The sequence below is a fragment of the Ranitomeya variabilis genome, chromosome 1 (assembly GCF_051348905.1).
Source record: "Ranitomeya variabilis isolate aRanVar5 chromosome 1, aRanVar5.hap1, whole genome shotgun sequence".
Taxonomy (NCBI): Eukaryota; Metazoa; Chordata; class Amphibia; order Anura; family Dendrobatidae; genus Ranitomeya; species Ranitomeya variabilis.
Window position 1 is genome coordinate 758,288,997 of NC_135232.1, and position 19,815 is coordinate 758,308,811.

General features: G+C 44.8%; 1 protein-coding gene across 2 annotated transcripts in view; it reads right to left on the bottom strand.

Annotated features, from left to right (window-relative positions):
* Window positions 1-19,815, bottom strand: part of ARHGAP45 (Rho GTPase activating protein 45) — a 175,749-nt gene that overhangs the window by 80,741 nt on the left and 75,193 nt on the right. The window contains exon 1 of one of the 2 annotated variants that reach the window (XM_077271361.1): window positions 11,061-11,370. The exons of the other annotated variant lie outside the window; for it this stretch is intronic. Within the exon in view, the coding sequence (XP_077127476.1) occupies window positions 11,061-11,139 (79 nt within the window). The 5' untranslated portion in view covers window positions 11,140-11,370. Of the gene's footprint in view, window positions 1-11,060; window positions 11,371-19,815 lie in introns of those variants that run through there. 2 annotated transcript variants of the gene reach the window in all.

The following is a 19,815-nucleotide window of genomic DNA, read 5'->3' on the forward strand; positions in this document are numbered from 1 at the left end:
GATCTAGATCCGAAACACGTGAGTTATTTATCTCCATTTTTTGAGGATGTACATTTAACCCCTTAGTGACAGAGCCAATTTGGTACTTAATGACCGAGCCAATTTTTTTCAATTCTGACCACTGTCACTTTATGAGGTTATAACTCTGGAACGCTTCAACGGATCCCGCTGATTCTGAGTCTGTTATTTCATGACATATTGTACTTCATGCTAGTGGTAACATTTCTTCGATATTACTTCGATATACAATTTTTTTTGTTAGGAAGTTATAAGAGTTAAAAGTTGACCAGCGATTTCTCATTTTTACAACAAAATTTACAAAACCATTTTTTTAGGGACCACCTCACAGTTGAAGCGAGTTTGAGGGGTGTACATGACAGAAAATACCCAAACTTGACACCATTCTAAAAAATACACCCCTGAAGGTGCTCAGAACCACATTCAAGAAGTTTATTAACTCTTGACGTGATTCACAGCAACTGAAACAATGCGGAAGGAAAAAAATAACATTTAACTTTTTTTTGCAAACATTTTACTTCAGAAACAATTTTTTTTATTTTCACAAGTGTAAAAAGAGAAAATGAACAACAAAATTTGTTGTACAATTTCTCCTGAATACGCCGATTCCCCAAATGTGGGGGTAAACCACTGTTTGGGTGCATGGCAGGGCTTGGAAGAGAAGGAGCACCGTTTGACTTTTTCAATGCAGAATTGGCTGGAATTGAGATCAGACGACATGTCGCGTTTGGAGAGCCCCTGATGTGCCTAAACAGTGGAAACCCCCCACAAGTGACACCATTTTGGAAACTAGACCCCTTAAGGAACTTATCTAGATGTCTGGTGAGCACTTTGATCCCCCAAGTGCTTCACAGAAGTTTATAACGTAGAGCCGTGAAAATAAAAAAATCACATTTTTTTTACACAAAAATGACCTTTCACCCACAAATTCTTATTTTCACAAGGGTAACAGGAGAAATTAGACAACGAAAGTTGTTGTGCAATTAATCCTGAGTATGTCGATACCCCATTTGTGGGGGTAAACCGCTGTTTGGGCGCACGGCAGAGCTTGGAAGAGAAGGAGAACCGATTGACTTTTTCAATGCAGAATTGGCTGGAATTGAGATCGGACGCCATGTCAAGTTTGGAGAGCCCCTGATGTGCCTAAACAGTAGAAACCCAACACAAGTGATACCATTTTGGAAACTAGACCCTTTAAGGAACTTGTCTAGATGTGTGATGAGCACTTTAAACTCCCAGGTGCTTCACAGACGTTTAGAACGTAGAGCCGTGAAAATAAAAAATCACATTTTTTCTACAAAAAATGATCTTTTCGCCCCTAAATTGTTATTTTCACAAGGGTAACAGGAGAAATTAGACCCCAAAAGTTGTTGGACAATTTGTCCTGAGTACGTCGATACCCCATATGTGGGGGTAAACCACAGTTTGGGCGCATGGCAGAGCTTGGAAGAGAAGGAGTTCCATTTGACTTTTTCAATGCAGAATTGGCTGGAATTGAGATCGGACGCCATGTCACGTTTGGAGAGCCCCTGATGTGCCTAAACAGTGGAAACCCCCCACAAGTGACCCCATTTTGGAAACTAGTCCCATTACGGAACTTATCTAGATGTGTGGTGAGCAATTTGAACCCCCAAGTGCTTCACAGAAATTTATAACGTAGAGCCGTGAAAATAAAAAATCCTTTTTTTTTCCCTCAAAAATGATTTTTTAGCTCACAATTTTTTATTTTCTCAAGAGTAACATGAGAAATTGGACCCCAAAATTTGTTGTCCAATTTGTCCTGAGTACGCTGATACCCCATATGTGGGGGGACCGCTGTTTAGGCACACATCGGGGCTCGGAAGGGAAGTAGTGACGTTTTAAAATGCAGACTTTGATGGAATGGTCTGCGGGCGTCATGTTGCATTTGCAGAGCTCCTGATGTACCTAAACAGTAGAAATCCCCCATAAGTGACCCCATTTTGGAAACTAGACCCCCAAAGAGCTTATCTAGATGTGTGGTGAGCACTATGAACCCCCAACTGCTTCACAGAGGTTTATAACGTAGAGCCATGAAAATAAAAAATCATATTTTTTTCACAAAAATGATCTTTTCACCCCCAGATTTTTATTTTCACAAGGGTAACAAGAGAAAATTGGACCCCAAAATTTATTGTGCAATTTATGCTGAGTACGCTGATACCCCATATGTGGGGGGGGGCACTGTTTGGGTGCATGGCAGAGCTCAGAAGGGAAGGAGCGCCGTTTTGGAATGCAGACTTTGATAGAATGGTCTGCGGGCGTTATGTTGCGTTTGCAGAGCCACTGATGTACCTAAACAGTAGAAACCACCCACAAGTGACCCCATTTTGGAAACTAGACCCCACAGGACCTTATCTAGATGTGTGGTGAGCACTTTGAACTCCCAGGTGCTTCACAGAAGTTTATAATGCAGAGTCGTGAAAATATATTTTTTTTCCACAAAAATGATTTTTAACCCCCAATTTTTTTTATTGTCGCAAAGGTAACAGGAGAAACTGGACCCCAAAAGTTGCTGTCCAATTAGTCCTGAGTACACTGGTACACCACATGTTGGCGTAAACCACTGTTTGGGCGCACGGCAGAGCTCAGAAGGGAGGGAGCACCATTTGACTTTTTGAGCGCAAAATTGGCTGTCGCGTTTGGAGACCCCCTGATGTACCTAAACAGTGAAACCCCAAAATTCTAACTCCAACCATAACCCCAAAACACCGCTAACCCTAATCCCAACCCAATCCATAACCCTAATGAAAACCCTAACCACAAAACACCCCTAACCCTAATCCCAACCCTAAGCATAACCCTAATTACAACCCTAACGCCAAAACACCCCTAACCCTAATTCCAACCCTAACCCTAATCAAATCCCTAAACCCATCACACCCTTAATCATAATCTCAACCCTAACCTCAAACCTAACCCTAATCCCAACCCTAACTTTAACCCTAATCCCAAACCTAACCCTAATCCCAAACGTAAACCCTAATGCCAACCCTAACCCTAATACCAACCCTAGCCCTAATCCAAACCCTAATCCCAACTCTAACCCTAACTTTAGCCCCAACCCCAACCCTAACTTTAGCCCCAACCCTAACTTTAGCACCAACCCTAACCCTAACTTTAGCCCCAACCCTAACCCTAACTTTAGCCCTAACCCTAACTTTAGCCCCAATCCTAACCCTAACTTTAGCACCAACCCTAACCCTAGCCCTAACCCTAACTTTAGCCCCAACCTTAACCCTAACTTTAGCCCCAACCCTAATCCTAACCCTAGTCCTAACCCTAATTGGAAAATAGAAATACATACATTTTTTTATTTTATTATTTTTTCCTAAGTAAGGGGGTGATAAAGGGGGGGTATTTACTATTTTCTTTATTTTGATCACTGTGATAGGATCTCACTGCGCTTGCGCCCGCCATTTTCTTCCTGGAGGAAGGAGCCTGAGGCCTGGTGGGGACGCAGAAGGACCCAGGGACACCGGTAAGTATAACAGGGTCCCCGATTCCCCTATTTCTCTGTCCTCTGATGTGCGATCACATCAGAGGACAGAGAATGACACGCCGCTTTTTTTTTTGCGTCGCCAGTAAATGGTTAATTACCGGCGATCGCAAAACAGGGGTCGGTAAAAACGGACCCGATCATGTTCTTTGGGGTCTGGGCTACCCCCGGCAGCCAAGACCCCAAAGATCTGCCGGGTGCCGGCCGGCGGGCCCACTGCCCATGTGCCCGCCATTTTTTCCTGAAAAAAGATGGCGGCGCCCATCGGGAGCCACGAGGAGCATCGGGGGAGATGGGTGAGTATCGGGGCGATCTGGGACCCCATTTCTCTGTCCTCTGTTGTGCGATCCCATCAGAGGACAGAGAAATTAAATGGGAAATCACTTTTTTTTTTTCGGTCGCCGGTAAACTGTTAATTACCGGCGATCGCAACTTGGAGGTCAGTAAAAACCGACCCGAATCATGTTCTCTGGGGTCTCGGCTACCCCCGGCAACCGAGACTCCAGAGAAAATCCGACTCTGGGGGGCGCTATACATTTTTTCCACAGCGCCGTTAATTAACGGCGTTGTGGTTTAAGTACCCTTAACTGCTGCCATTAAAAAGCTTATCGGCGGTCGTTAAGGGGTTAATTGAAGATGATTTTTAACAGGAAGTTTCAATAAATATGGATTTTAAATTTCATACTTTTCTTGGATGCTGGACTGTGCCTCCGTTAATCCTTCTATGATTGATCAAGAACCGGCTTGGTGAATACTCCATGTACTACATGTACAAGGTTTCACATTACACTTCTACTTCACAGTAAAATAATACATGTATTCTTCATATATTTTTTTTTCTAACTATATGACGTAAGGCTGGAATATGAAATGACAGTACTAATAAATTCCTCCAAAAAGTTTAAGAAGCTGCTTAATTCAAAATGTCAAGAATCTACGACAGCATTGCACTTACTAATTTATGGACTTCAGCTAAAGAAGCAGTCACACTAAACTAAAATATGATCCCATAGTTGTTTAGAGATTTACGTTTTTACACTAAGCTCCTGTTTTCTTTGTCCTGCATACTTATGACTGAAACATAATCAGATTACTGTATACCTGGTATAAGGGAACCTGTTTCGTCAAATATTGTTCTTTTTCCTTGAAACCAGAGGACAATTTCATTTTTATAGAAAAACTACACATTGCCCCATGGAAGCTTTAAAGAGAACCTGACAGCTAGGCACTGGCTGTATGATCTCAGCCAGGCAGTGTTTCAGAGAAAAACACACTATAAAAGACACCGTGGACCGAGCCGCAGCACTTTAGGCTAGTCGGACAGGCGGGTCCCAATCAATACCACAATTTTTGATCTTACAATTGAGATTTACACTCACCGGCCACTTTATTAGGTACACCATGCTAGTAATGGGTTGGACCCCCTTTTGCCTTCAGAACTGCCTCAATTCTTCGTGGCATAGATTCAACAAGGTGCTGGAAGCATTCCTCAGAGATTTTGGTCCATATTGACATGATGGCATCACACAGTTGCCGCAGATTTGTCGGCTGCACATCCCAAAGATGCTCCATACAAGGCAGGATGGATCCATGCTTTCATGTTGTTTACGCCAAATTATGACCCTACCATCCGAATGTCGCAGCAGAAATCGAGACTCATCAGACCAAGCAACGTTTTTCCAATCTTCTACTGTCCAATTTTGATGAGCTTGTACAAATTGTAGCCTCAGTTTCCTGTTCTTAGCTGAAAGGAGTGGTACCCGGTGTGGTCTTCTGCTGCTGTAGCCCATCTGCCTCAAAGTTCGATGCACTGTGCGTTCAGAGATGCTCTTAGGCCTACCTTGGTTGTAACGGGTGGCGATTTGAGTCACTGTTGCCTTTCTATCAGCTCGAACCAGTCTGCCCATTCTCCTCTGACCTCTGGCATCAACAAGGCATTTCCGCCCACAGAACTGCCGCTCACTGGATTTTTTTTCTTTTTCGGACCATTCTCTGTAAACCCTAGAGATGGTTGTGCGTGAAAATCCCAGTAGATCAGCAGTTTCTGAAATACTCAGACCAGCCCTTCTGGCACCAACAACCATGCCACGTTCAAAGGCACTCAAATCACCTTTCTTCCCCATACTGATGCTCGGTTTGAACTGCAGGAGATTGTCTTGACCATTTCTACATGCCTAAATGCACTGAGTTGCCGCCATGTGATTGGCTGATTAGAAATTAAGTGTTAACAAGAAGTTGGACAGGTGTACCTAATAAAGTGGCCGGTGAGTGTATATGTATATGTTGTAGTGTGGCTAAAGGTTGTATAGTCGACGGGAGGTATGTATCACAGAGAAGGCTTGTCGCTGTGATGTAACCCGGAGTGTTTTCTGTAAGGCACATAAAGCAATAAGGAGTTGCTTGGTATATTTGGGTCCGGGTTACAGGTAGCTATGAGAGATGGGAGGGTCTGGCTACCCATATACCTCACCCCTGCGTAAGGGGCATAACCATGCCTGTCTGTTTGTTTCAGGACCTGTGGTGATGTCAGAACCACATGTCTAATCATGTGATGGGTTCCTGGGTGTGGTTTCAGGCTACATAATGGAGGTGTGTTTGGCACATGGTGGTGAGTGTTTGGGAATCTGTGAGTGTGGACAGACATCCCTGTGTCCAGGCAGGACACTACAGACAGGAGTCTGTGTGTGTGGAGGAGAAAGCATCTGAGTGAGTGAACCCCTACAATTAATTAAAGTTGGAAATATCAGAAACATCTCTTTTTGCCAGGGACATTACAGTATAGTGTCTAGGACTAAAATAAAGAAGAAACTTTTATCAAAAGTTTCAGAATCCATGAGTATGCGCTGTGGATGATAAAATTCCCCAGAATTGTGAAGCATTTATTATCGGAGACTACCGCCTAATGCTCAAACAAAATCCTGCGGATCCAAAAGAAGAGGGAAGTGTTTATCAAGAGGGATGGGTTTAACAGGAGAACTGGATGAGGCGACCTCTGTGATGCAGCTCCTCCGATATGAAAGGTCAGAGTGACAAGGCGGGAAGCAGTTTGGCGCCAATAAGTGAAATCAGCAAGACATGTGCTGAAAGGAATGCCATGGCCGTGTCAATAGTACGGGATCAGGGGCGTTGCGCGCCAGTGACTGGGATCGAGACGACGGTTTAGACCCAGTCTACGCCTGTGAAGACCTGAGGCCAGTCAAGATCCATGGCCCACACTATGCCTGTTAAGACCCGAGGCCCAGGCCTCATTTGTCCTGGCCTGACAGATGACTATCGCAGGTCAAGTACTGAAGACCGAGTGTGGACTCACTGAAGAGTGAGTCTGGAAGTGGACGTCCACTACGGTGATCGGGAGGTTCGACTGACTTCCAACGCTGAAGTATGGTACATGGTTTGGTCTGGAGCAGTGCTGCCAGCTAGTGTGAGAAAGGCCCAGAAAGCTTTAACTCAACTTTAACTTTGATAATAAGACATGCAGCCTAGCTAGAAAAAGTGATGACCCCCTTTAGTGCCAGTAACTTGAGTGGGACCACTTTAGTGACACCCTTATCTCTGTGAACACTGTAGACACTAGGAGCTAGCTAGATAGGGAAGAGAAATTCTGCTGTAAATTATATTGTGTTTGATGTCAACTTTGTCAATACTGTATGCTGGAAATATTGTTTTCACATGATCTACTTTCTACCTAAAACTTCCCCTCCCTATATCTCTGTTAAGAATATAAACTGTTAGCTCAGTTACTTCCGCCTTGTCCTTATCTGCGTGTTGCATCCCAGTAACCTTCTTACAAGTATATCAGTATAATTTTCCTTGAAAAGTCATATAAATATAATATAGACCAATAGATAAAATGGTCTAAGAGCATTGTCTAATTTACGGTAATTTGAATCATGTGGTTCCTGCCAATCAAATCAGCAAGATTCATTATTTTTACATTTACCATATTTTTTTAAGTATTTTTCCTCTAAATTTGAGTCCTGACCTATTAGCTTTCCCATATACGATACACTCTTGAGTATAAATCCAGTTATACTCAAATGGAGGGGCTGAATAAGGTTTTCCAATGTTTTGATACACATCCTGTAAAAAGAAGCATATTAAAGAGATTGTCATGACAATAGTGGCCAGTTTTTGCTAAGTTTTTTTTTAATCCTTCACACAACCACTCTAAAGGCCCCGTCTCACACAGCGACGCTGCAGCGATACAGACAACGATGCTGATCGCTGCAGCGTCGCTGTGTGGTCGCTGTGTGGTCGCTGGGGAGCTGTCACACAGACAGCTCTCTCCAGCGACCAACGATCAGGGGAACGACTTCGGCATCGTTGAAACTGTCTTCAACGATGCCGAAGTCCCCCTGCAGCACCCGGGTAACCAGGGTAAACATCGGGTTACTAAGCGCAGGGCCGCGCTTAGTAACCCGATGTTTACCCTGGTTACCAGCGTAAATGTAAAAAAAAAAAAACAGTACATACTCACCATCTGTTGCCCGTCAGGTCCCTTGGCGTCTGCTTCCTGCTCTGACTGAGCCGCCGTACAGTGAGAGTTGAGAGCAGAGCGCAGCGGTGACGTCACTGCTGTGCTCTCACTTTACGGCGGCTCAGTCAGAGCAGGAAGCAGACGCCAAGGGACCTGACGGACATCAGATGGTGAGTATGTAGTGTTTGTTTTTTTTTACATTTACGCTGGTAACCAGGGTAAACATCGGGTTACTAAGCGCGGCCCTGCGCTTAGTAACCCGATGTTTACCCTGGTTACCAGTGAAGACATCGCTGGATCGGTGTCACACACACCGATTCAGCGATGTCAGCGGGACCTCAATGACCAAAAAAAGGTCCAGGCCATTCCGACACGACCAGCGATCTCACAGCAGGGGCCTGATCGCTGGTACGTGTCACACATAGCGAGATCGCTACTGAGGTCGCTGTTGCGTCACAAAACTTGTGACTCAGCAGCGATCTCGCTAGCGATCTCGCTATGTGAGACGGGGTCTTAAGGCTATGTGCACACTTTGCGGGTGACCTCTGTGGGTTCTCCCGCAGCGGATTTGATAAATCTGCAGGGCAAAACCGCTGCGGTTATCCCTGCAGATTTATCGCGGTTTGTTCCGCGGTTTCCGCTGCGGGTTTCTGCCTATACTATTGATGCTGCATATGCAGCATCAATAGTAATGTTAAAATAAAAAAAAAAGTTTATATACTCACCCTCTGACGTCTCGATCTCCTCGGCGCTGCACCCGGCGGTCCGGTTCCAAAGATGATGTGCGAGAAGGACCCTTCGTGACATCATGGTCATGTGACCGCGACGTCACCGCAGGTCCTGTTCGCACAGCAACTCTGACCGGCCGGCCGCGTGCAGCGCTGAAAGGTGAGTATAACATGATTTTTTATTTTAATTCTTTTTTTTACACACAAATATGGTTCCCAGGGCCTGGAGTAGAGTCTCCTCTCCTCCACCCCGGGTACCATCTGCACATGATCCGCTTACTTCCCGCATCGTGGGCACAGCCCCATGCGGGAAGTAAGCGGATCAATGCATTTCTATGGGTGCAGAATCGCAGCGATTCTGCACAAAGAAGTGACATGCTGTGGGTTGTAAACCGCTGCGTTTCTGCGCGTTTTTTCCTGCAGCATGTGCACAGCGGTTTGCGGTTTCCATAGGGTTTACATGTTAATGTAAACGCTATGGAAACTGCTGCGGACCCGCAGCATCAAAATCGCCGCGGATCCGCGGGAAAACCCACAAAGTGTGCGCATAGCCTTAGGCTATGTGCACACGTATAATGGTCCACTGCGGATTTTTCCGCAGCGGATTTGATAAATCTGCAGGGCAAAAATGCTGCACTTTTGCTGCAGATTTATTGCGGATTTACAGCGGATTTACCGCGGTTTTTGTGCGGATTTCACTGTGGTTTTACAACGGCGGTTTTCTATAGGAGCAGCTGTAAAACTGCTGCGGAATCCGCAGAAAAAAGTGACATGCTGCGGAATGTAATCTGCTGCGTTTCCACGCGTTTTTTTCCGCAGCATGTGCACAGTGTTTTTTGTTTCCCATAGGTTTACATTGTAATGTAAACTCATGGGAAACTGCTGCGGACCCGCAGCTGCAGAAACGCTGCGGATTCGCAGCGTTTTCCACATCGTGTGCACATACCCTAGCCTTGTCTGAATGAAGCAGAGGTTGGGCGTGCCCATCTCAAGGGATCGTCCTCCTTGAACTTTTTTTTAGTGAAACCACCATTACATTATGTGGTAGAGAGTTCCATAGTATCACTGCTCTTACAGTAAAGAATCCCAGTCTGTGATTATGATTGAATCTTCTTTCCTCTAAATGTAATGGATGTCCTCTTATAACCATTGCAGGTGCAATGTTCCCCTTCACACATTTCTACACTGTACATTGTAATAAGATTACCCCCAGCCTTCTTTTTTCCAAACTGAATAAGCCCAAGATAACCTGTCTTGATATTACAATCCACCCATTCCCTAATTCAGCTAAATTCCACTTAACACTGGAGCCCAAAATCGTACACGGTAATCTATGGCTCCATTTACAATGATTTGATTGCTAATCGGTAAACTTGTACCAAATGGTGGTCTCCTAAATGCCTATTCACACAGACCAAAGTAAACAAAGCGCACACTGTGGTCTATACAGGATCGCTTAGTACGCATAGGCTGCCATTGTTCTCGATAGTGCGAGTCCTGTTTACACAGGTAGATGCTCTGCTGAGAATGATGATCTATTATGCTGCATAAAAGATCATTTCACCCGATGAACAAGCGTTTTGCTCATTCATCGGGTGATCTGCAGCCTGTTTACATGGCAAGATAATCATGAAACAATACTTATTCACAATTATCTTGCAGTGTAAATCCAGCTTAGTGTGCGCAGAGGCAAATGTTTAAAGAAATTCTCAAACTTTTTGTAATGTCTGTTACTTCATTGTGTGTTGTGTGTACATGCTCAGACTTCCATAGACTGTTTAGGATCCAATGGTTGAATGATTAAATCAATATTAGCAATTGTTAGGAAGCTTCAGGGCCAGTAGAGCCTGATCACAGGTAATACTAATGAATGCTAATTAGGTCACAGGACCCCTGCTGCTAAGGTTTCTTTCATTAAAACTCCTGACTCCCAAAGAACTGTATTGGCCAGTCATTGTCGGGTCACTCTGATGACCATGTGGTATAAGCAGGTACTTTCCAAGAAAAGCAAAATCTGTTCACAAAATATACCTCCGCAATCTGTCAGTCAAGCAAAATATATAGTTCGCGTCACAGTACTAATATTACATATTAAGGCCTAGAACACAGTACTAATTATCCAAACAAAACATTCACAAAGTTAACTACTAATTCGCTTACGAAAATTAAACTATTACTCTTCTAAAGGACCAATCCAAGCCAAGAATGCCAACTTACCTTCCGTTTTGATACAGGAAGGATATATATCTTGGTACCGTGACTTTCAGTTAGCCATTAAAAGGTATCAACCACTGAGGACTCTCAATTCTAAATAACTTACCTTCCAGAAGAGACAACAACCCATGATGGCCATTGATGGGTTGCTCAAGAATAGATTGGATTTTGGAACACACACACATTTCGCTATGTCTTCAAATAGATCATAACTTCAGGGCCACCTCTGCCCCAAGCTCAGCTGAATGTGTAGCTTCTAGTACCCTGGGATAATCCTAGGTCTTGGCCGGACAGAGCTCAGCGCTGATTGGTGATGCCACAAATATATGTGACTAGACCTCTTTGCTTGTTCTCTATCTCCCTGTCCAACCTCTCTTGTACATTGTTTCTCGCACTCCTGCTTTCTCTCATTCACTTCCCCCTCACCCTGGGGGCTAAGGTCTGATTTAGGATGGGGGAGGTGAAGATGCCTCCTTCCATCTCTTCAAAGCACATAGGCAAGTTGTATAAAAACTATATACAGCCCACTGAGGGGGGAATTTGCAGGAGTTTGATGGGATAAAAAGTGCAACAGGCAAAAAAAATGCTAAATCTCCAAGTGGCAGAATTACACAAAGTGACAGAATGCAATCTTGCATCATAGCCTCTAGAAGCACACTTATTCTTTTTATATTTTTCAGGATTTAAAAAAATAACTGCTACATACTATGTAGTTGAAAATACTGTTCTTAGGGCATAATATAATTTACAGTGATGTAGCAGTACCATATTATCATCAAGTCAAATTACGGACCGCAAATACTCTGGCTGCATCATGCATTTTTTGACATTTTTTTGTCAGAAAACTACTTGAAATGTCAAAACTCAATTATGCAAAAACGTTTTGACTTTTGGCGTTTTTATGCTAGGCTCAGTCAGCTCTGTCATCTTCTTGAAAAGTAAGTGGGGCTAAGCCTGGATGGGACTCTGCCAAGCACAGGCAGCAAATTCATCATAAATGGCGTCAATTATGACACAAATGTATTTCAGTCTCTGATAGTGCCCAACAGCTGAAATATATGCCAAATATATTAATCCCTTCACGATGCATCCATTTTCCATTTTTTTTTTCATTTTTTTCATCCTCCGCTTCTTCCAAAAACCATATCTTTTTTATTTTTCCATCCACATAACCGTGTGACACCATTCATTTTATCATGTGATGCACTAGAAAGCGGAAAAAAAATCCACGTTTGGTGAAATTGCAAAAAAAAAGTGCGATTTCACAATTTTTTTTTTCTTTTTATCCTCCATGTTCACTATATGGTAAAATCAACCTGGGAATATGATTCTTCAGCTCAGTACAATTACACAGATGCCAAACATGTATAGATTTTTTTTTTGTTTAAATGGTGAAAAAATTCAGGAGTTTGTAAAAAAAAAATTGAAATTAGCTTGCGTTGCCCTTTTTCAAGATTCATAACGCTTTCAAATTTGGGGATATGGAGCTGTGTGATGGTTTGTTTTTTTTTCGCAATGAGCTGGCATTTTACTAGTAACTTTTTGGGGTGGATATGACTTTTTGATTGCCTCATTGCATTTTTTAGCAATTTTGTGGTGACTAAAAAAACTTACCATATTTTTCAGATTATAAGACGCCCTTTTTTCCACCAAATTTGTTGTTTGCACCTCATCTTGTGTACAGTAGTCTTCCTGCACCGTGGTGGTCCCCCGGCCATCGCTTCACCTGCACCCCAATCCTGTCATGTGCTCCCATCCTGCACCCCCATTCTGTCATGTGCTGCTCCCATCCTGCACCCCAATCCTGTCATGTGCTCCCATCCTGTGCCAACATTCTGTCATGTGCTGCTCCCATCCATATGCCCCTTACGCTGCTCCATAAAGGTTGATGGGCCCCATAAGATGCTCTATAGTATATGGCCCGTATGCTGCTCCATAAAGGTTGATGGCCCCCATAAGATTCTCCATAAAGGTTGATGGCCCCCATAAGATGCTCCATAGTATATGCCCCGTATGCTGCTCCATAAAAGTTGATGGCCCCCATAAGATGCTCCATATTATGATATGCCCCGTATGTTGCTGCGATAAAAAAAATGACATACTCACCTATCGTCGCTGGGCGCCGAGTGCCGGGGGCCTGAGCAGGCGGGGACACTGGTGTGCTATGGGGGTTAGGTGCCGGAGTCGCCGCTGGCTCAGGCCCCCCGGCACTTGCTACAGTCACCTGTCCCCGATCCACCGGCGCTCCATCTTCAGGGTCCTCTGGCTGTGACTGTTCAGTCAGAGGGCGGCGCCGGAAGGCACTAATCGTGTCATCGCGCCCCCTCTGACTTGAACGTCACAGGCAGAGAAAGCGGCAGATGGAGCGCCGGTGGATCGGGGACAGGTGACTATAGCATACTCACCCCCTCCTGGCACGTCCCTGCTTCTCCGTTGAAGATTGCGGTATGCGTTCAGTGCTTACGCATACCGCGATCTCCTCTGGGCTGCGTCACTCTGTGGGGTTCAGATTGTGCCGGCGCTTGTGCAGTCTATAAAGGCTTCGGACAGAGTGACGCTCCCAGCATTATATTATAGATGTTTTTTAAGTTGTTTTATTTTTAATAAGGTAAAAGGGGGTGATTTGAACTTTCAGGTTTTTTCATATTTTTTAAAAATCATTTACTGTATTTCATGGTCCCCCTAGGGGACTTAAAGCTGCGATCTTGTGATTGCTTGTACTATACATCAGCACTGCTATGTATTGCTAAAATCAAGTTCTCTTATGAAGGCCAGCTAAACGCTGGCTTTCACAGGAGAATTGCATGACAAGCAAGGTGGTCTTCACAGACCCTTGGTGGTCATGGCAATGTGGTGCATCGAGGGGCACGTGGAATGATGCGCTCCCCAAGCTGACGTGTGATAAATGGGGATGTCAGAGATTAACAGCGGCATTTAACAGATTAACAGCACCGCTCCCCCATTGGCTGTTAAAAGCACATGATTAAATCAACCATCATCTGCCAGGAAAGATGCCGGCTCGGACAGGGACACGACATACGACAAAAATGTATGTTATGTGACGTGAATGGGTTAAGAGGCCTTACTGAAGCAGACCCTTTAGCAATCTTGGTGACCAAACCAGAAGCCTTGATGAATTAGGGCCTATGTCTTCACTTGTATGGTAACTCAGTGAGGTAATATATTCTATCCTACAGGCATTTGTTTTATCTATGGACAGAGCAATTGTTTCTGTCATGCAGATTCCATATGAGAGAGAGTGTATTTAAGGGGGGATGTTATGACCTGGTGGTTAGGAGCACCCGAAGTGACCTGATGGTTAAAACAGAAAACCTGGGACAAGCTCTGAGGAAGTGGTGACCGCAATCCCTAATCCTATCACACACACTAGAAATAGCCGTGGAGCGTACCTAACTCTCCCTAGACGTCTCTTCACAGCCTAAGAGCTAACTACCCCTAAAGATAGAAATAGTAGCCTACCTTGCCTCAGAGAAATTCCCCAAAGTAAAGATAGCCCCCCACAAATATTAACTGTGAGTTAAGAGGGAAGTGACAAACACAGGAATGAAACAGATTTTAGCAAAGGAGGCCGAATCTTCTCTAGAAAGACAGAGGATAGGAAAGGGAACTATGCGTGTTGTGGATTCTGTTTGTGGGCTCCCTCTGGTGGTTACTGCTGGTACTGGGTGACTTTGGTGGGTTGCGGCCTTTGGTTTCCACCTGTCCATCAGAGGCTGGGTGTTTCCTATTTTACCTGGCCTTTCTGTCATTCCCTTGCCGGCTATCAATGTATTCAGATGTGCTCTGTTTGGTTCCTGCCTACCTGCTCCCAGATCTTTCAGGATAAGCTAAGTGCTGATTTTCAGTTGTTGTTTTTTTTGTCCAGCTTGCTTAGTATGTCTCTATGCTAGCTGGTAGCTCTAGTGGACTGAGGTTCTCCCCATGTGCCATGAGTTGGCACATGGGTTCTTGTAATCTCAGGATGGTTTTTTGATTAGGGTTTTTTGCTGACCGCTCAGACCCCTTTTGTATCGTTCTGCTTTCTAGTTTACAGCGGGCCTCAATTTGCTGAACCTATATATATCATCTCTATGTGTGTGCCTTCCTCTCATTTCACCGTCAATACATGTGGGGGGCAACTATACCTTTTGGGGTTCATTCCTCTGGAGGCAAGTGAGGTCTTTATTTTCTCTGCAGTACTAGTTAGCTCTTAGGCTGGTGCGTGGCGTCTAGAACCAACGTAGGCACGCTCCCTGGCTATCTCTAGTTGCGTTTGTCAGGCGTAGGGCAGCGGTCAGCCCAGGTTCCATCACCCTAGAGCTCGTCCGATATTTTGTATTACTTTGCTTGTCCCTTGCTATCCCTAGCCATTGGGATTCATGACAGTATAGCCGGCCCACAAAGTGTTAATTGTTTGGGCTGAAGCAGGAGAAAAAGAAGTGTTTAAGGGAAATTTATTTTTTTATTTTTTTCCTTCAGAGTTTTGCTGCCTAGCCCTTAATTGCTGTCTAGCTGCTTCTTACCTCCTCTTAACCCTTGAATGGCTCTGATATTAGCTGTTTAACATGGATGTCCAGAGTTTGGCTTCCAGCCTGAGTAATCTCGCGGCAAAAGTTCAAAACATACAGGATTTTGTTGTTCACACTCCCATGTCTGAACCTAGAATTCCTATTCCAGAGTTCTTTTCTGGAGATAGATCTACCTTCCTGAATTTCAGGAACAATTGTAAATTGTTTCTTTCTTTAAAATCTCGCTCCTCTGGAGACCCTGCTCAACAGGTCAAGATTGTAATATCTTTCCTGCGAGGCGACCCTCAGAATTGGGCATTTGCATTGGCACCAGGGGATCCTGCATTGCTCAATGTGGATGCGTTTTTTCTGGCATTGGGATTGCTCTATGAGGAACCCAACCTAGAGATTCAGGCTGAAAAGGCTTTATTAGCCCTCTCTCAGGGGTATGATGAAGCGGAAATATATTGTCAAAAATTTCGGAAATGGTCGGTGCTTACTCAGTGGAATGAGTGCGCCCTGGCTGCAAACTTCAGAAATGGTATTTCCGAGGCCATTAAGGATATTATGGTGGGGTTCCCTACGCCTACAGGTCTGAATGAGTCGATGGCTATGGCCATTCAGATTGATCGGCGTTTACGGGAGCGCAAACCCGTGCACCAGTTGGCGGTGTCTTTTGAACAGGCACCTGAGACTATGCAATGTGATAGAATTCAGTCCAGAAGTGAACGGCAAAATTATAGGTGGAAAAATGGATTGTGTTTTTATTGTGGTGATTCAGCTCATGTTATATCAGCATGCTCTAAACGCACAAAAAGGGTTGATAAATCTTTTGCCATTGGTACTCTGCAGCCTAAGTTCATTTTGTCTGTGACTCTGATTTTTTTCACTGTCTTCCATTTCCGTCGATGCCTATGTGGATTCGGGCGCTGCCCTGAGTCTTATGGATTGGTCATTTGCTAAACGCTGCGGTTTTAGTCTGGAACCTCTGGAAGTTCCTATTCCTCTGAAGGGAATTGACTCTACACCATTGGCTATGAATAAACCGCAGTATTGGACACAAGTGACCATGCGCATGACTCCCGTTCATCAGGAGGTGATTCGCTTCCTTGTACTGTATAATTTACATGATGTACTAGTGCTTGGTCTGCCATGGTTACAAACTCATAATCCTGTCCTGGACTGGAAAACAATGTCTGTGTTAAGCTGGGGATGTCAGGGGGTTCATGATTATGCACCTCCAATTTCAATCGCTTCATCTACTCCTTCTGAGATCCCTGCGTTTTTGTCTGACTATAGGGATGTTTTTGAGGAGCCTAAGCTCAATTCGCTCCCTCCGCATAGAGATTGTGACTGTGCTATAGAATTGATTCCTGGCAGTAAGTTCCCTAAGGGTCGTTTATTTAATCTGTCACTGCCAGAGCATACTGCTATGCGGAATTATATTAAGGAGTCCTTGGAAAAGGGACATATTCGTCCATCTTCGTCCCCTCTGGGAGCAGGTTTTTTTTTCGTGGCAAAAAAAGATGGTTCCCTGAGGCCTTGTATAGATTATCGCCTTCTGAATAAGATTACAGTCAAGTATCAGTATCCATTGCCATTATTGACTGATTTGTTTGCTCGCATTAAGGGGGCTAGGTGGTTCACTAAGATAGATCTTCGCGGTGCGTATAATCTGGTGCGGATAAAACAGGGTGATGAGTGGAAAACCGCATTTAATACGCCTGAGGGCCATTTTGAGTATTTGGTAATGCCTTTTGGACTCTCCAATGCTCTGTCAGTCTTTCAGTCCTTTATGCACAATATTTTCCGTGAATATCTGGATAAGTTTATGATTGTGTATTTGGATGATATTTTGGTGTTTTCTGATGACTGGGAGTCTCATGTTCTACAGGTCAGGAAGGTGTTTCAGGTTCTGCGGGCCAATTCTCTGTTTGTGAAGGGCTCAAAGTGTCTCTTCGGAGTCCAGAAGATTTCTTTTTTGGGGTACATTTTTTCTCCTTCTACTATTGAGATGGATCCCGTCAAGGTTCAGGCGATTTGTGACTGGACACAACCTACATCTGTTAAGAGCCTTCAGAAGTTCTTGGGGTTTGCTAATTTTTATCGTCGGTTCATTGCTAATTTTTCCAGTATTGTTAAACCTTTGACTGATTTGACTAAAAAGGGTGCTGATGTTGCTGATTGGTCTCCTGCGGCCGTGGAGGCCTTTCAGGAACTTAAGCGCCGGTTTTCTTCTGCTCCTGTGTTGTGTCAACCAGATGTTTCACTTCCTTTTCAGGTTGAGGTTGATGCTTCCGAGATTGGAGCGGGGGCGGTTTTGTCACAGAGAAGTTCTAATGGCTCGGTGATGAAGCCATGTGCATTCTTCTCTAGAAAATTCTCGCCCGCCGAGCGCAATTATGATGTGGGTAATCGGGAGCTTTTGGCCATGAAGTGGGCATTTGAGGAGTGGCGTCATTGGCTTGAGGGTGCTAAACATCGTGTGGTGGTCTTGACTGATCACAAGAATCTCATTTACCTTGAGTCTGCCAGGCGTTTGAATCCTAGACAGGCTCGTTGGTCGTTGTTTTTTTCTCGTTTCAATTTCGTGGTTTCATACCTGCCAGGTTCAAAGAATGTGAAGGCAGATGCTCTTTCCAGGAGTTTTGTGCCTGACTCTCCTGGAGACTCTGGGCCTACTGGTATCCTTAGGGATGGGGTAATATTGTCCGCCGTATCCCCAGACTTGCGACGTGCATTGCAGGAGTTTCAGGTGGATAAACCGGATCGTTGTCCACCAGAAAGACTGTTTGTTCCGGATGATTGGACCAGTAGAGTCATCTCCGAGGTCCATTCTTCTGTGTTGGCTGGTCATCCTGGAATATTTGGTACTAGAGACTTGGTGGCCAGGTCTTTTTGGTGGCCTTCCTTGTCTAGGGATGTGCGTACCTTTGTGCAGTCTTGTGAAGTGTGTGCTCGAGCTAAGCCTTGCTGTTCTCGGGCCAGTGGGTTGTTGTTATCCTTGCCCATCCCGAAGAGGCCTTGGACGCACATTTCCATGGATTTTATTTCTGATCTCCCGGTTTCACAGAAAATGTCCGTTATCTGGGTTGTGTGTGACCGCTTTTCTAAGATGGTTCATTTGGTGCCCTTGCCTAAGTTGCCTTCCTCCTCTGAGTTGGTCCCTTTATTTTTTCAGAACGTGGTTCGTTTGCATGGGATTCCGGAGAATATCGTTTCTGACAGGGGATCCCAGTTTGTGTCTAGATTTTGGCGGACGTTTTGTGCCAAGATGGGCATTGATTTGTCTTTCTCGTCTGCATTCCATCCTCAGACGAATGGCCAGACGGAGCGAACTAATCAGACCTTGGAAACTTATTTGAGGTGTTTTGTTTCTGCTGATCAAGATGACTGGGTTGCTTTTTTGCCACTGGCCGAATTTGCTCTTAATAATCGGGCTAGTTCTGCCACGTTGGTCTCTCCTTTTTTTTGTAATTCGGGGTTTCATCCTCGTTTTTCCTCTGGTCAGGTGGAGTCTTCGGATTGTCCTGGAGTGGACGTGGTGGTGGACAGGCTGCATCAGATTTGGAACCAGGTGGTGGACAATTTGAAGTTATCTCAGGAGAAGACTCAGCAGTTTGCTAATCGCCGTCGCCGCGTGGGTCCCCGACTTCTTGTTGGGGATTTGGTGTGGTTGTCTTCTCGTTTTGTCCCTATGAAGGTCTCTTCTCCTAAGTTCAAGCCTCGGTTCATCGGTCCTTATAGGATCTCGGAGATTCTTAACCCTGTATCTTTTCGTTTGGATCTCCCAGCATCGTTTGCTATTCATAATGTGTTCCATCGGTCGTTGTTGCGGAGGTATGAGGTGCCCGTTGTTCCTTCGGTTGAGCCTCCTGCCCCGGTGCTGGTGGAGGGAGAATTGGAGTATGTTGTTGAGAAGATCTTGGATTCTCGTGTTTCCAGACGCAAACTCCAGTATTTGGTTAAGTGGAAGGGTTATGGTCAGGAGGATAATTCCTGGGTGGTCGCCTCCGATGTTCATGCGACTGATTTGGTCCGCACCTTCCATAGAGCTCACCCTGATCGCCCTGGGGGTTCTCGTGAGGGTTCGGTGACCCCTCCTCAAGGGGGGGGTACTGTTGTGGATTCTGTTTGTGGGCTCCCTCTGGTGGTTACTGCTGGTACTGGGTGACTTTGGTGGGTTGCGGCCTTTGGTTTCCACCTGTCCATCAGAGGCTGGGTGTTTCCTATTTTACCTGGCCTTTCTGTCATTCCCTTGCCGGCTATCAATGTATTCAGATGTGCTCTGTTTGGTTCCTGCCTACCTGCTCCCAGATCTTTCAGGATAAGCTAAGTGCTGATTTTCAGTTG